This window comes from Moschus berezovskii, chromosome 1, assembly GCF_049115385.1.
Source record: "Moschus berezovskii isolate FMDL1 chromosome 1, NW_MosBer_1.0, whole genome shotgun sequence".
Taxonomy (NCBI): domain Eukaryota; kingdom Metazoa; phylum Chordata; class Mammalia; order Artiodactyla; family Moschidae; genus Moschus; species Moschus berezovskii.
The window spans coordinates 109,745,274-109,763,611 of NC_142460.1; the positions used below are offsets into that span (position 1 = coordinate 109,745,274).

The 18,338-nt window shown below is 41.4% G+C and overlaps 1 protein-coding gene across 3 annotated transcripts in view; it reads right to left on the minus strand.

The window, feature by feature from the left end:
- Nucleotides 1-18,338, minus strand: part of USP13 (ubiquitin specific peptidase 13) — a 137,879-nt gene that overhangs the window by 85,492 nt on the left and 34,049 nt on the right. For all 3 annotated transcript variants that reach the window (XM_088838877.1, XM_088838881.1, XM_088838878.1), the window contains exons 4-5: nt 7,331-7,452; nt 632-774 (exon numbers count right to left, since the gene is read on the minus strand). In XM_088838877.1, coding sequence (XP_088695003.1) covers nt 632-774; nt 7,331-7,452 — 265 coding nt within the window. The remainder of the gene's footprint in view (nt 1-631; nt 775-7,330; nt 7,453-18,338) is intronic.

The following is an 18,338-nucleotide window of genomic DNA, read 5'->3' on the forward strand; positions in this document are numbered from 1 at the left end:
GATAACCAAAGACTGTTGTAAGTCTTTGTAGCTGGGTCCCCCTAGAGGTAGACAAAGATCTGAATGCAAATGGCTTGTCAGGGAGGTGATCCCAGGAAGCACCCTAGGGGAGTTGAGGGAAGAAAGACTGAAAGGGTAGGCAGCCAGGCCAGAGACTGTCAATGAGCAGATGACCCCCTGGGCCAGTGGGGCTCAGACCAGCCGTGGAACTCCAGGAGACGGTTACCCCACTTGAGGGTGGGGGTCTAGGTATTCTTCCTTCCACTCCACAGCCCCTGGTTGGAGGCCATTCCAAGAGGACGGGAGGGAGCACGACTCTACAGCTTTTCTGACTGTCCCATGCGCCAGCCAGCCTGGCTCTGGAAGATAGAGAAAGCCCCTCAGAAAGAGCTGCAGGTGTCTGCAATCAGATGCCTTAGGGTAGGGATGGGCTGGGCTCCAGGGTAGGGACTGGCCACGGTCAGCATCTACTACAAAGGTATAGAATAATTCCAGAGAGAATTTTTGAGCTTATTTTTATAAAAGGCAACTGATAAGAACATATATAACTGTTAATTCAGTGGAGAGGTAGAAAAATAAATAATCCTTTGGCCAGTTTTAGGCAGTAAAGTTCCATTTTGCTGACTCTCACCTTGGAGGAATTCTGACTCCATTGTCCAACTGGGTGAGGTTATTGGCATATTTCGACACTGGCAATTCATTCTCCCATGTATCTGGGTCCTGCTTTCTGTATGGAGATTTTGAGCTGAGAACTGCATCACAAGCAATTGTTACCTATGAGACAAATGCAGACAGATATAATACATAAAACAGCTTGAGAACAGCAACTTTTGTAAAATGAATCTTAAAGTTTATTAATAAATACAACTTAAGTCAAGAAAATTCAAACAGCTTAGTTACCACAAGAGCAAGATGCTGGTTTCCTGACTCTAGCACTATCCCCCTGAGTCTAGCTAGGTTTTGTCCTGTCCTGGAATTTGCAGTATTAACAATGATACAAGACAGCAAAGAACCAAATCCAGTTTGTAAATCCAAGCATAAAAGTCAGATTTAACAATTTCTTTCTCTTAGCAAGTAAAGTGAAACGTATAAGGTGAACAATTTACAAGGGTGAAATTAGCAACAGGAATACCTAGGATTTACTCAAATGGTATGTGTTACTCCTAACAAATATACACCAAGATAGCCAATATCCTTAATTCATCACACAATGACATGCGGTCAAGGGCACTTAAATGGAATGCAAGCAGCATGGCTCCATTTCCTAATCTGGTGCAAATGTGACCTTGGATGGGGACACGCCTAGATGTCTCTGTGCCAGACCAGCCATTATAAGCAAATCTGTGATGTCCGGCTTGGCACCAACTAACCACCAGGGAGGGCAGACTCTCTACTTTCTCTCAAACCCCGTTGATCCTGGACAGAGGCCTCTCATAACTGTTCATTATTTGCTTAATGCTATAAGCCATTTCTAGCTCTCTTTAAAAACATATTCTGATGAGACTGTAAAATGGCACAGCCACTTTGGAAAATAACTTGGCAGGTCCTCAAATGGTTAAACAGAACTACCATATGACCCTGCAATTCCATTCCGAGGTATACACCCAAGGTATTAATAAATGAAAATATAGGTCTACACAAAAACCGATCAACAAATGTTCACAGAAGCATTATTTATAACTGCCAAAAGTAGAAATAACCCAAATGTCCATTAATGATAAATGGATAAAGTATTGTATTTTGACATAACAACTGTTATCAGCAATAAAAAGGAACGAAGTACCGATACATGCTACAACCTAGATGAACCTTGAAAACGTATGCTAAGTTAAAAGAAGCCAGCCACAAAGAACCATGATGCCTTTTATATGGAATGTACAAAATAGGCAAATCCATAAAGACAGAAAGCAGATTGGTGATAGCCAGAGGCTAGGTCACTTTTCACTTTCATGCACTGGAGAAGGAAATGGCAACCCACTCCAGTGTTCTTGCCTGGAGAATCCCAGGGATGGCGGAGCCTGGTGGGCTGCTGTCTATGGGGTCACACAGAGTCGGACACGACTGAAGCGACTTAGCAGCAGCAGGGGGATAAGAGGCAGAGGGGAAGGTGATGGCTGTGGGGTAATAAAAATATTCTAAAACGAGATAGTCCTGATGGATGCCCAATTCTGAATATAATAAAAGCCACTGAATTGTTTTTAAATTTTTTAACAAAAATGTATAGTCTGCATCACTATCCTCCTGCACAATCAGCTCAACTTCATACAGAATGTTTTCCTCTGGGTAGCACCGACAACTGACCCCAGAACAGATTAAGAGACATACTCTATGGTTCCCTGCAGGCACACTTGGTTAAGAATCCGCCTGCAGTGTAGGATACCAGGGTTTGACCCCTGGGTCAGGAAGATGCCCTGGAGAAGGGAATGGCCACCCACTTCAGTATTCTTGCCTGGGAAATCCCATGGACAGAGGAACCTGGTAGGCTACAGTCTACGGGGTCACAAAGAGTCGGATACAACTTAGTGACTAAACCACCATCACCACCAAATGGGAAAGAAATCTAAAGAGTGGAGATATAAACACACACACACACACACAACTGATTCACTTCATTGTACAGCAGAAACTAACACATTGTAAAGTAACTATACTCCAATAAACACATAAACAACTACAAGGGAAAAAAAGAGATAATAGAGGCCTCAGCCGCCATCCCACACCCACCCCGGCCATGAGCAATTCCTATCAGTCCTACATCCAAAATCTATTTGCAATCTACCTCTTCCTAATTTCGGCCACACCCGTCTTAGTCCTAACCATCATTCCAGCCACACAAGCAGCTGCCTTAAGGTCTTCTTTCTCCTACTCTTGCTCCCTCTTCTATGCCCAGCAGACAGTGATCTGCTGTGAACATTAGAGCCCATCCTTCTCCAGCTTTTAAAACTCTCTGAGGATATACTGAACACTGCTAATTGATACTACTGGGCTAGGCATGGTCAGGAGAAGGAAAAGGTTCCTGCCCTCAAAAAGCTTACATTCCATTACAAGAAAAAAAAGCTTACACTCCATTACAGATCAGGCATTCATAAATATATTTAAACCTCTTCTTTTTTTTGGGGGGGGGGATTGTTTGTTTGATAGAAGTTTTTGTCATAATTGATTTATAATGTTATATTAGTTTCAGGTGTTCAGTTCAGTTCAGTTCAGTTGCTCAATCGTGTCCAACTCTTTGCGACACCATGAATCACAGCCCGCCAGGCCTCCCTGTCCATCACCAACTGCCGGAGTTCACTCAAACTCATGTCCATCGAGTCGGTGATGTCATCCAGTCATCTCATTCTCTGTCGTCCCCTTCTCCCCCCACCCCCAATCCTTCCCAGCATCAGAGACTTTTCCAGTGAGTCAACTCGTCACATGAGGTGGCCAAAGTATTGGAGTTTCAGCTTTAGCATCAGTCCTTCCAATGAACATCCAGGATTGATCTCCTTTAGAATGGACTGGTTGGATCTCCTTGCAGTCCAAGGGACTCTCAAGAGTCTTCTCCAGCACCATATTTTGTAACATATAGTCTATTCAAAGTTATTATAAAATAACTGGTTACATTCCCTGTGCTATACATTGTATTTTTCTATCTTATTTATTTTATACCTTGTAGGTACTGGCTTTCTTAGGGACTAAGAAAGAAGACAGCTCAAGGACCCAGTCTTTAACTCCAGACCTATATTTTATACTTTTCATGTCAGCTTTATTATCAGTTATTATCATATGGTTTAAAATTCTATTTACACTGAAAGTTAAAAATGCAGAGAGAGAAACTGATTTCAGTTCAAGATAATAAAAATTTTCTTTTTCCTTTAAAAGCTCTTTTTTTAAATTGAAGTAAAGTTGATTTACAATGTTGAGCTAATTTCCACTGTATAGAAAAGTGACTCATACATATATAAACTTTCTTTTTTATATTCTTTTCTATTATGGTTTATCTCAGGATACTGACTATAGTTCTTTCTGTGCTATATAGTAGGACCTTGTTTATCCTAAAAGTTCTTTTAAGTAAGTTTTGAACTGCACACGAATCAAGAATTTCAAAGATGTGGTATACAGTATCACACATAGGAGATAGCAACGGCAACCCACTCTGGTACTCTTGCCTGGAAAATTCCATGGACAGAGGAGCCTGGTAGGCTGCAGTTCAGGGGGTCGCTAAGAGTCAGACACGACTAAGCGACTTCACTTTCACTTTTCACTTGCATGCACTGGAGAAGGAAATGGCAACCTACTCCAGTGTTCTTGCCTGGAGAATCCCAGGGACGGGGGAGCCTGGTGGGCTGCCATCTATGGGGTCGCACAGAGTTGGACATGACTGAAGCGACTTAGCAGCAGCAGCAGCAGCAGTGTATACCTCTTAATCCCCTTTCCCTATCTTACCCCTCTCTCAATGTTTTCCAGAAATATTCCCATTTATCTCCCACAGGCAGTGTTATATAATTAGTGCTTCCTTTCAATTATCAAAAATCATCTTCCACTCCCTTCCAGTAATGTCCCTAGAAAACAAGGCTGAGGTCACCATGAGCTCCTTCCTGATTCTATATGTTTGGGCCATGCTGCCTTAGCACTCCTGGTTACAAATCCTCATCTTTTTACTCTGGTCTGTTATAATCTCCCTGCTATTTCACTGACTACCTTGATCCCTTCCCTGTCCTCTTCTGAATCTTCTCCACCCCATTAGATCTTTAAGTGTTCCAGTTTGTAATGCACAATGATTCAAATTTAATATTCTCTCTTTTCTTTGAGATTCCTTCCTAGTGACACTCAACAAAATTTCCTTAATCGTCTGAGATACTATAAAACATTGACCTAGTGTTTTCAGAATACCATCTAAAATCACTTAGAAAGCCTTTTTATGGATCACAGTCAGGATCCATTATCCTATATTATACTATGAATTATCTCAAGTTCAGGGGTGTTCTGGAATTGGCTCAAACTGGCTCACAGAATTGATTGCTAAATTTTAAGAAATTCTCCAAGAAGATGGTTAAGCACAGCCGTTATTAAAAATTAAATTCTATAGGCTCACAAATAAATATATTTTTTAAAGGCAAAAATGTTTAAAACTCTTCACTCCCTAGCTGTGGTACTCTATCTTAATATCTAATCTGTATGCTTTCACTTATATCCACGTTATGTAAGCAGTGGAAACCATAGGTGACAGTGTCCACTACACATCTCTTCCCAACACTGCATTGGTGACATGTTAGCCTGAAATCAGCCACAGTGGGAGTATTTACACCACTGAAATCGGCAACCACTACAGCGCAGGGAGCTGGTTGCTAACCAACTACAAGCACACCACTGCTTGAGTTCCTGAGTCTAAAATGAGGCGTTAGATCTCAGGCACGAAGATCCCTACTGAGTCCCAGATGCCATCTCTCTGTGATCCCTTTATCACTAAGAGGTAGTTCAGCTTTCTGGTAGAATCTACAGAGTACCTATCTGAAACTGAATATTTTTATGCTGAGAAATGCAAGAGATGACAGAAGACCTGGTTGGGTAACTTGAAGTTCAATAATTTGGGGTATTTAAAATACCGAAAATTCAGCAAAAGCATGAAAAGAAATTATAGTAACAAGTATCTGTTATATAGATAAAACCAGTTACCATCAGATAAACCCAGGCTTCCCCTTCTATCTCCCTACCTCACCTTTCAAACAATTCTCTCCCTCTCTTTTTAATTCCTAAAGCACTTCTTAATTCTAAAAGACTCTATTAGAAATTATAATATATATTGCTAGATTCAGATTTCTGTGACACTTCACCTCTCTATAAAAGCATTCACACTTGGAATTACGTTCTTCATATAGGGAATAATTAAAAGTACTTAAAAGCTCTCCTTAACTTTTCTCACCTGAAGACTCTTTTTCTTAAGTGAGTGAGAGAAAAATCATCCCTCATGACATTCATTCACAATGTGCTGCTTCTTTTTTGATAACCAACTCAAGAGTTATATTAAACAAGAGCAGTGAGAACTCCTAGTTTTATACAGATATAAGCTTTAGTATATAATATCAGGTAATGGTAAGACCATTTTGTCCATTATATATTTTGCCCTTGGTAAATGCCACATGAGCAGACACAGGGAACTACAGAAAGTAGAGGTAATTTAATTCTGTACACAGTGCTAAAAGCTATGCACTTGGTACTATTATAATAAAAAGGATATGCTAGATCAAATAACTAGAGGAAAGAGCTACAATAGCTAAATACACAAATTTTTCAATTCTGTGGTCTTATGTTTAGGTATAAAGTAGATCAGAGGCAAAATTGGCTGCATGATAGAAACCTCACCCCTAATGCCATAGGAACCCGGAGCACAAATGTGCCCACTTGGCAGGGGCACGTAAGCAGGGAGGGGGCTATAGACAGAGTCAAACAACATTTGGAAGAATCGGGGACCTAGAGATTTAGCTTTGGTTTTAGCAAACCTTGAGGAGGGAAAAAATGAGCTGGAATGTCTAACTCTACTAGCTGTGGCCAGATTCTGAGAAGTAAGGATGCAACAGAGGAGAAAAGAGGAAAAGAAAGAGAAAAGAACACAAAACAGGATAAGGCAGTGGAGACAATACAGGAAATGAGGGAAGAGCAGGAAAATGGTCTGGGCCCCACAGAATTCAGGAATCAAGTAAAACAGAAACTGGCTTCCTCGTACCACCACCACCACCACCCCGTCCTTGGCTTTAAGTTGTTCAGGAAGATGAAAGCCACTTCACAAAAAAGAAAGGAAGGGGAAAAAACTCACTGCTAAATCTAAATTCTAAAACCGAGAAAGCAGTCTCTGTCCTAAAAGAATACACTCCCACAAAGCTCCTGGAGACCTGTGATTTCTAAATACTTGGTTATTTTCAAACTCATGTTGCTATTGTTTCTCAGTGGAACTCTGTTTCCCAAACAAAATTATACATGGAAGGCCAACATGCAGAAGAGAGAAAAATTGTAGGCGTCCCTCTAAAGGGGAGGCAGTCCCTCTCCTGCACATCTCAGGGACACAGTTTGAAAATCTAAGCAAGAAACTGTGATTCACAGGTGGCAAGAAGCCAGCCCACGTGGAGGAGGCCAGCCAGCAGCAGCAGAGGGCATGTGGCCCAGGGTACTGCAAGGGACCCTGAGGGGCCCTCTTCACAGACGAGGAGCAATCTGCTCCTGTTTCTGCTCATTCTCCTCTTCCTCTCTCACTCACCCTGCCTTCCCCACCGCCCAGCACACACACCTGACACACACACACACACCTGACACAGAGTCACGCGCATCTAGCTAGCAGCCGTGCACACTCACTGACCAGGGCTGGTAACTCCTCAATATTTGGTAGGGCTATTTCATAGTGGTCTGGGAATATAACAAGTTTGGCTTCATCTTCATATTCATAATCGTCGCTATTTAAATCGTCATCAGTATCTAGATCTGAGGAGAAAACAAAAACAAAGAACAAGAAGTGAAGAAAGAACATAGCACACCAAGGCAGCACTCACTGGGAAAGCCAGAAGCTCACAGGGCTGACAATCCAGCCATTCATCTGCCCCAAGCCAGGACTAGCAGGCCCTTCCATCCTCCCTAAGCTGCACACACTTATCTACCAGGAACAGATGGACAAAGAAGACTGAGTCATATCATAAAGCTTTGTACTTAAAGCATTCGTTTGCACTAGATGTTCAATTCTTACAGGTGTTGAAAGGAAGAGGTTGGTCATTATGACTTGTCGGGTACTTGGCTCCTGACTTCACAAGAATAGGATGGAATATTTCTCCTAACGCAACAGAAGAAAGTACACGGATTTGAGAGTAGATAAGCCCAGCTTCAACTCTGGCTCCAAAATTAATGTTTCTTTCGTCAAGTCACAAATTCCCTAAGACTTAGTTTCCTCATTTGTAGAATGGAGATAATAAAACTAATCTCACCCAGTTTACATGTAGAATAAATTATAAACAAGAAACCTGGCACATAATAATTCTTACCATTTACTGGTGACCTATTTTAAAATAAAATCTCAATTTCCCTCCCTCTGTCTCTCTCTTTCCTAGCCTCTCCCTCCCCACTAAGAGTTGTTGAGGCACTAAGCCAGAGGGGGGAACCCTATAATCTAAGCAGTCCTGTTGTCCTCAGGTCGTGGAGCATTTTCAGTAAGGAAGTCTGGCCTGGTATCTATCAAGTCATCACCTCTTTGCTTGGCTAGTCTCTGGGAAAGGTTAGGCAAAGGCTCACGGAAGTGTCCTGTCACAATATTTACGTGGACGTTCCAGCCTTGCATTCATATGGATGGCAGAAACCCAGATCATGTTTGTATATTTAGACAGTTGGAACCATGGTGACAAAGAGCTCTCAAGCCATCTTCCACTCACACACACACAAATACGGGCTCTGTAAACAGGAGAAAGTTATTTTACTAGACGAAGCAGCCAGCTGAGAACCAAGGGATCTAGATTCTGTTACAACCTTGTTGTATGCTTCAAAAGCCTCAACCTGGTACCTTTTTATGTACAGATCTGCTCTTAAATTTTCAAAGGGAGAGCAGTTTTAAGTGGAAAGTGAGAAACAGCTGGAACACAGTCTACACATTTTAATAAAAGGTTCTAAATAATAAGAATTGGAAATGCCAAAATAAATAACATTGTTAGGTAGCCATAAGAGGTTGTTTTCACAAAAAAACAATGTCAAAGAAGAGTCTAAGAGTTTAAGAAATAACTAGAGGCTTTTATTTAAAGAAAATGATTCAAACAAAGATAGACATCCTATGTTATAAAAATAAGAATGTCCCAGTATCTAATTTTTAAAAATTAGAACCTAAATGTTCAATGAGAATGGTTTTTAACTTACTAGAATATTACTTAAATGACATTTTTTTAGACTGTGTAGAAACATGGAAATGTTTATGCCATGTTAATGCTAAAATTATAAAGGTCATCTTCACTGAAAAGACAACTTTATACTAGTTATATTCATAGACAAAAATTGGAAGGAAATCTGAACAAATGAAAACAATGAATGGGGAATTCTGTGGCGGTTCAGTGAGTTAGGACTCCACACTTTTACTACCGAGGGCACAGGTTCGATCCCTGGCCAGGGAACTAAGATCCCACAAGCTGCATAGCAAGGCTAAAAAAAAGAAAAGAACAAGGGGATGAACTTTATTCTTAAATTCTTCTTTATTATATTGTGCATAATAATTTTGAATAACCAAAGTATAAACCTTTTGGTTTTGTGTATAGATTCAGCTCTATAACACATAATCTAAATGGTTTTTTTTTTCCCAGAGAAAACATATACAATTCATAATGCTAATTTAAATCTTACCTGGCCAAAAACAATGATAAACTAAGTCCAAAAAAAATAATCCCACTCTGATGTTGACTAGCTACATAAGCCTGGGAAAGTTCTTTCCAAGTTTATCTTCCTCACGAGGAGACGACAGACAATATTAGCTACCCAGTATGATTGTTGAGAGAATTAAAGAAGATAAGGTTTTAAGGCACCTGGTTAGGATCTGGTAGGGGCGAGGGGCTCCATAAAATAGCTGCCATCACTTCCATCATCACCCTCACCATCATCATCCTCTCTTCTCCACACTATTAACAACTAACATAAGCACAAGTGCCCTCCCTTCCCTTTGGCTGACAGCTCCAAAGCAATGCTGAAGTCAGTTTCAGGAGGACCAGGATATCATGGGGGTCTTCTACGTGATCCAAATGTGGAGAAGATATAAACTTCAGATGCTTCTAGATGGTAAGCTCTAAGCACAGGAAGTGAGTCTTATTCACCTTCAAATCCCTAGTCCCAGCACAATGCCCAGCACACACCACACACTCCACAAGCGTCTGGAAAGGAGACTTTAGGAAGTTAACAGCACCAGCATGTTAAAGACAAAAGCAGTCTCGTATACAGGGTTAAGGTTACCATCTTTCTAAATTCCATATATATGCATTAGTATACTCTCTTGATGTTTTTCTTTCTGGCTTACTTCACTCTGTATAATAGGCTCCAATTTCATCCACCTCATTAGAACTGATTCAAATGCATTCTTTTTGATGGCTGAAAAATACTCCATTGTGTATATGAACCAAAGCTTTCTTATCCATTCATCTGCAGATGGACATCTAGGTTGCTTCCATGTCCTGGCTATTATAAAGAGTGCTGCAGTGAACACTGGAGTACATTCTGGTTTCCTCGATGTGTATGCCCAGGAGTGCAATTGCTCTGATGTTCTATTGCTCTGGCAGTTCTATTTCCAGTTTTTTGAGAGACATAGGTATATAGAACAGTCTTTGGGACTCTGTGGGAGAGGGTGAAGGTGGGATGATTTGGGAAAATGGCATTGTAGCATGTATATTATCATATGTGAAATGAATCACCAGTCCAGGTTCGACACGATACAGGATGCTTGGGGCTGGTGCACGGGGATGACCTGGAGGGAGGATATGGGAGGATATGGGGAAGAGGGAGGTGGGAGGGGGGTTCAAGAGGGGGAACACATGTACACCCAGGGTGGATTCGTGTCAATGTATGGTAAAACCAACCAATATATTAATGTAAGGTAATTTGCCTCCAATAAAACAAAAAAATAAATAAATAAAAATTTTTAAAAAAGAAAAAAATAAAGACAAAAGCAAAGCTAGCGCATCCAAAGTGCTGTTTCAGTTTGGGGCTTTTTTACATTGGTAACTGATGTCTGTTAAAAAAGCAAGACTGCTGTCATGCAAAAAAGCAGAGCTTTGTACTGGAGTGGCTTGCCATTCCCTTCTCCAGGGGATCTTCCTAACCCAGTGATCGAACTCTGGTCTCCTGCATTGCAGGCAGATTCTTTACCGTCTGAGCCAACAGGGAAGCCCACATTCAGCAGAGGTAACCTACACTCTGAATCTAACTGGCAAAGTTAAAGTTTCCCCTAAATATACATGACCCTTTGATTCTAAATATAAGTCTACAACCTCTAAACTTTTCGAATTAGAGTCTCACCAGCCCAAAATATCTAGTTAAGGAAACTACAGGGTAACTAAGGGCTAGGGACCAGCAGAAAAAGGACCCCCAACCTCTTTCAAACAGTTACTGGGACAATGAACTGGTAATTCCTGTATGGGCTCTTTCTCTAAGTTAAAAAACAAATTTTATTTTATAATACCCCTTCTTTAACTCTACCTCAGTGATCTGCTCAGATCCCTGAGAAGTAGATGGGACCACAGCCATTGCAAGAAGTCACTACAAAGTGGTACAGCAGAGGAAAGGATCTCTAAATCAAGCCAGGGCTCTGAAGCCCGGCTCAGGGTTCTCTCAGTCTGACTGTAACAAATTAACTAACATTAATTTGTTAATCTGTGTGCTGGAAGTGAGCAGCCTCCTGCATCAGTGCTGGGAAATCTGACCAACTGCACACCCTCCCAAGAGGGTATGGGGGCAGCTCCTTGAGCCCAGACCCTGCTCTATGACCTACTCAGAAGGAAAGGACAAAACAGAGTTTCCTTGAAACTTCTGGTCGTTATAGGCGCAGATAAGTTTCCTGAGCAGGTCTGTTCCAGGAACTTTCCGCAGCTGCTCTGTTTTCCACCTATTCCTCATCAAGTATGAAGGTCAAGGTTAAAGGCAAAAAGGTGGAATGTAAGCTCTCTGAGGTTTAGCAGTAGCTTTTCGACATCCCAGTCTTCAGACACAAAAGAGCTGACTCATTTACTCCTATTTGTGAAAGCTGTGGGGGGAGGCTGGTAGAGGAGTCAATAGAAATGTGAACATTTAACCCTGTTTTGTGTTAGTCACTCAGTTGTGTCCAACTCTTTGAGACCCCATGGAGTATAGCCCGCCACGCTCCTCTGTCCATGGAATTCTCCAGGCAAGAATACTGGAGTGGGTTGCCATTTCCTCCTCAAGGGGATCTTCTCAACCCAGGGATCGAACCCAGGTCTCCTGCACTGAAGGCAGATTCTTTATCGTCTGAGCCACCAGGGAAGCCCTAACACTGTTGTATGACATACCAAAGAGATGATCTTTTTAATTAAATTAACTACCTCATGCGACGAGCTGACTCACTGGAAAAGACTCTGATGCTGGGAAGGATCGCGGGCGGGAGGAGAAGGGGACGACAGAGAATGAGATGGCTGGATGACATCACCGACTCGATGGACATGAGTTTGAATGAACTCCGGGAGTTGGTGATGGACAGGGAGGCCTGGCGTGCTGTGATTCATGGTGTCGCAAAGAGTCGGACACGACTGAGCGACTTAACTGAACCAGTTATTTACATGACTACACATTTGTAGCTTTAACATAAAGAATATTTGAGATGAGGTGAGAATCTCATCATGAGTCCTGGCGTATTTCTGTGAAGATCCTGGACTCCCTTCAACTCCCTCTTCTCTCCTTCCATCCCATAAAACAGTAGTTTTGTATCAGCCAACTCCCAAATCCACAATCTTTCACATTGTTGTAAATTATCTCTGTCAAAGACAGGCTAATATTGCCCCTTTCTAGCTTAAAAACATGAATGCAGAGCTGCCCAATTTCTCAGTTCACAGCGCCCTTTAGCTTCCCAGCAATTTTTGCACAGTGGCCCTAAACCAAAAGACATGCCCAATATTCTATTTAGTATAACTGAATAACTATTTAATAACTATAACAAATAACTTAATAACTCAATATATAACAAATATTTGCTGCTGCTCCTGCTGCTAAGTCACTTCAGTCATGTCTGACTCTGTGAGACCCCAGAGTCGGCAGCCCACCAGGCTCCCCCGTCCCTGGGATTCTCCAGGCAAGAATAACAAATATTTATGCTCTAACAAGTTAGCAGGCATTTGAAAAAATAATACACATAAACTGAAAGGAAATAAATGTTTTATTTCCCTCTTCAGTTCAGTTCAGTTGCTCAGTCATGTCCGACTCTTTCCGACCCCATGAATCACAGCACGCCAGGCCTCCCTGTCCATCACCAACTCCCGGAGTTCACTCAAACTCATCTCCATCGAGTCAGTGATGCCATAATCCCTGACTAAAGGGATGTGTGCACCTGGAAGGCATGGCAGAAGTTCTTTTGAAGCAGACTGGACACTGTCTCCCTTATTTTCCATGCCACATTTATTTTCACATGATACTTGCCTTTTTACCATAGAAACCGCTAAAAACAAGACCGCTTCAAAAAGAGATGAAGTCACTGAAAGGAATATCAGTTCAGTTCAGTTGCTCAGTGTGTCTGACTCTTTGCGACCCCATAAACCACAGCATTCCCTGTCCATCACCAACTCCCGGAGTCCACCCAGACCCATGTTCATTGAGTCAGTGATGCCATCTAACCATGTCATCTTCTGTCAGCCCCTTCTCCTCCTGCCCTCAATCTTTCCCAGCATCAGGGTCTTTTCCAATGAGTCAGTTCTTCTCATCAGGTGGCCAAAGGATTGGAGTTTCAGCTTCAACATTAGTCCTACCAATGAACACCCAGGACTGATCTCCTTCAGGATGGACTGGTTGGATCTCCTTGCAGTCCAAGACACTCTCAAGAGTCTTCTCCAACACCACAGTTCAAAAGCATCAATTCTTCGGCATTCAGATTTCTTTATAGTCCAACTCTCACATCCATACATGACTACAGGAAAAACCATAGCCTTGACTAGATGGACCTTTGTTGACAAAGTAATGTCCCTGCTTTTTAATATGCTGCCTAGGTTGGTCATAACTTTCCTTCCAAGGAGTAAACGTCTTTTAATTTCATGGCTGCAGTCACCATCTGCAGTGATTTTGGAGTCCAGAAAAATAGTCAGCCCCTGCTTTCACTGTTTCCCCATCTATTTGCCATGAAGTGATGGGACCGGATGCCATGATCTTAGTTTTCTGAATGTTGAACTTTAAGCCAACTTTTTCACTCTCCTCTTTCACTTTCATCAAGAGGTTCTTTAGTTCTTCTTCATTTTCTGCTATAAGGGTGGTGTCATCTGCATATCTGAGGTTATTGTTTCTCCCAGCAATCTTGATTCCAGCTTGTGCTTCTTCCAGCCCAGCGTTCCTCATGATGTACTCTGCATAGAGGTTAAATAAGCAGGGTGACAATATACAGCCTTGACGTACTCCTTTTCCTATTTGGAACCAGTCTGTTGTTCCATGTCCAGTTCTAACTGTTGCTTCCTGACCTGCATACAGGTTTCTCAAGAGGCAGGTCAGATGGTCTGATATTCCCTTCTCTTTCAGAATTTTCCACAGTTTGTTGTGATCCACACAGTCAAAGGCTTTGGCATAGTCAATAAAGCAGAAATAGATGTTTTTTCTGGAACTCTCTTGCTTTTTCGATGATCCAGTGGATGTTGGTAATTTGATCTCCGGTTCCTCTGCCTTTTCTAAAACCAGCATAAACATGTGGAAGTTCACGGTTCATGTATTGCTGAAGACTGGCTTGGAGAATTTTAAGCATGACTTTACTAGCGTGTGAGATGAGTGCAATCATGCAGTAGTTTGAGCATTCTTTGGCATTGCCTATCTTTGGGATACTCTAATAGCAAGACTGCATCAAGCTACTCGTTCATGCAATGTTCAAGCATCACTGTGTTCCCTTAAAGAGTTAAAATATCCTGTGATTTACCTGTGAGTTTGCTGTGGCAACCTGGAGTGTCTCAGGACACATTTTGGGAACCAAAGTGTTAATGGCTCCCCACCACCTACATAAAATCTAAAAGCATGGCATAGGTCTAAACTATTACTGGAGGAATACACAACATACATAAGGATGTACAAACAGAAACTACTATTTGTCTCTGGGTAACTAAGTGGCTAGGACACAGGGAAGGGAGAAAAACTTACTTTTTGTTACAGAGGCTCTTAAAACTTTTCAATTTTAAGCTTTGTCCATGTGCTACATATTTCAAAGAATATTTTTAAAATCCTAAATTTAAATTTAAATTTCTCTCCTAAGAGAAGCACGAAAATTCTCTGATTCAAAAATTACCAATAACTGTCACTATTGATTCTAAAAAGAGTTACCAGCAAAAGTGAGAACTGAGGGATGGATCCTTAACTAGGATTTCATTTAGCTGACTATCGAGGTAATCAGGAGAAAGAGTTAACTTGAACGTAGGGGCAGAATGGGGTTCAGGAGACTTGGGTAAGCATACAGCACTAGCTAATAGCCTCAGTTTCCCTTTTAAAATAAATATGAAGGTCACAACTGAATGATTCAGTGGTTTCAATGTCAGTATTGAGCCAACTGGAAAGGAATTAGTCATAAAGTCATTAAGTGAAAGGGGATAAAAAGCCTCTATCCAGGAGAAAGCGTTAGTCATCTGCATGTGTTTTGTGAAGGGAACGGAGGGTCATCATAACTATATTTCAATAGCAGTGAAAAGGTACTTTCTAGTCAAAGAAACAAAGAGTCTGCAAGGGATTTCTGAGCTTGTTTCCTTTTCTTGAAGAAACAACCCAATGTCCCTTTTTAGGGAAGGAAATTGTGGCAGAGGCTACATGCTGCCTCCCAGTATTCATTCGCTCCTTCTTCTTTTTTTAATCTTTATTTATTTATTTGGCATGCCAGGTCTTAGTTGTGGCATGCAGGATCTTTAGTTGCAGCATGCAAACTCTCAGGTGTGGGATGTAAGATCTAGTTCCCTAACCAAGTATCAAGCCCCAGCCCCCTGCATTGGAACCATGGAGTCTTAGCCACTGGACCAGTAGGCTAAGTGGCTAGTAACAGACTTTACTCTCCCCTTCTTCCTTAGTAACAGACTTTACTCACTGAAGCCAGTTAATAAGACTTTGCTTTCCAGCCTCCTATGCAGCACACAGCATAGGCATGTGACCAATTTCTGACCAGAGAAGTATAAACTAAAGTGTGGCATTGGGATCTGTGAGAACGCTGACAAAAGGAAAATGAATAAACTGGGAGATTAGATTCTTTTTTGTCCCTTCCCCTTTTTCTTCCCTGCTTTCCAGAATGGAGATGTGATGGCTGGAATTCCAGCAGCTATTTTGGACCATGAAATGACCATGAGGTTAGAAATCACAGACCAGGATGGAGGGTGAAACAGAAATATGGTAAGAACCTAGAATCTGATGAATATGAGGGCATCACATCAGCCTGGACTTGCTGTTTCCCAACATCCTCTACCAGCGAAGGCAATGGCATCCCACTCCAGTACTCTTGCCTGGAAAATGCCATGGATGGAGGAGCCTGGTAGGCTGCAGTTCAGGGGGTCGCTAAGAGTTGGACACGACTCACTTTCTGAGCGACTTCACTTTCACTTCTCACTTGCATGCATTGGAGAAGGAAATGGCAACCCACTCCACTGTTCTTGCCTGGAGAATCCCAGGGACTGGGGAGCCTGGTGGACTGCCGTCTATGGGGTCACACAGAGTCAGACACGACTGAAGCGACTTAGCAGCAGCAGCAACATCCTCTACATCTACATGAAATAAAAGAAATTAACATCTACCTCATTTAAATTCACCAATATTTTTTAATTCTTGTTAAATAAACCAGAGGTAAGCCTAATACAGGGCTACCCAGGTGACTCAGTGGTAAAGAATCCACCTGTCAATGCAGGAGAGGCAGGAGACATGGGTTTGACCCCTGAGTCAGGAATATCCCTTGGAGGAAGAAATGGCAACCCACTCCAGTATTCTTGCCTGGGAAATTCCATGAACAGAGGAGTTTGGAGGACTAAGTCCATGGGGTTGCAAAGAGTCAGACATGATGGGAGCACAGCACAGTATAAGTCTAATACAGTCCTTCACTGAAATTAATTTACAGGCCACACCACCTTTAAAACAGAGCTATGATGGGTGTGGTAAGAGTATAGTGGCTGCTACTGGGAGTTATGAAGCACTAGTTGAGGCTTTAAATCAGGCTTGTGAAACATAATTCTTTCTAATATAAGTTAGTGAAGTATCTGAGTATAAAATCATAGAAAGAACTGGGGCCTAGGGCAAATCCCAGAGTGCCAATGACATTCAAATCTAAGTTTTTTAAAAACTGGTACAATCCAAATAGAACATTTTTGCTGGATTGTGAGTTTCTGGCTTTCTAAGACATGAAATGTTGAGAGAACACAGAGAGCAGCCCATAGAAAAAGTCCCACTGAAATGAAAGGGTGGGCGAGTGCTCCCAGGAAGCAATGGAGGGGTCCACACAGTATGAAGCACAACACCTCAATGCTTACCTTTGGATTATTTTTTTAAAAGTTACCTGACAATATCCTCTACCACTAATATGATAATTAGAAAAATCAAACTGCAGGGTCTTTTGAGTAAAAACACAAAGGTTAAAGGACAAGAGGTCAGCTAACTCCTTTACTCAACCAAAGAAAATAATGAAAAACAACAACAGCAGCTCAGGATGTTTAAGAATGCCATGCTGATGTCATTTAATTCAGAAGAAGTCCGTTATCACTAGTAGTGCAAGGGAGCCGAAGGCTTATAACCAAAACATCAAAATGTATTCAATCATTTCAGCTTTCACGCTTATTCTAAGCTTCTCCGAGTCTAGTTGGTTAACCTGGGTTGTGGTCCAAAGCCATGCTGAGCAGTGGGAAAGACTGGCCAGTGTGGAAACACCAACTGCAGATAAGCCTCATAAAGAAAACCATAGGCTGAAAATATGGAGAAAAGACAGCAAGAGTGGACCCAGTGCAGAGTAACAGAGAACCCAACCATGAAGGAAACTCAGCTGCAAGACAGCCAATGGCTTTACTTTTCAAACAATCAATGTGTCTTTTTGTTACAGAAAAAGATTTTAAACACAAATAAGCAAAAAGATGAAAACTAATGTCACCATCAGGAAGGAGTTACTGTTAACAATTTGGAGCACATTTTGCCAGACACTACTAGACTCTCAGTTACGTATGTATATGAGAATGTATGTACATGCATACATATACACACATATATGTAAGTACATACACATATACATGCATTATGTACACATAGAGATACACATACACATGTATGCATATATTTTTTAACCAAAATAAAATTACAACATGCAAACAATTTTGAAATTCCTTCCAAACAATAATCCTAGGCATTTCCAGATACAAACTTGCCTGGTCAAAAATTATCAAACCATTTTTTCTCCCAGGAAAACCATACAGGAAGTTTAATATGACATCTGATCATGATTACATGAGATAGAAGCCTGTCCTCACTTGTATGAGCAAAACTGGCTCTTCTGAATGAGGGAGACAGAAAATCACTATTAGATAAACACCACACTGTTACAGGCAAGATCCACCAATGGATAATAAAATTAGTGAACAAAAACTTGAGGAGAAACAAGCTTTAGTATCATGTCCAAGTATCACTTTCAAAATATTTATTAACTCTACCTTAACCTC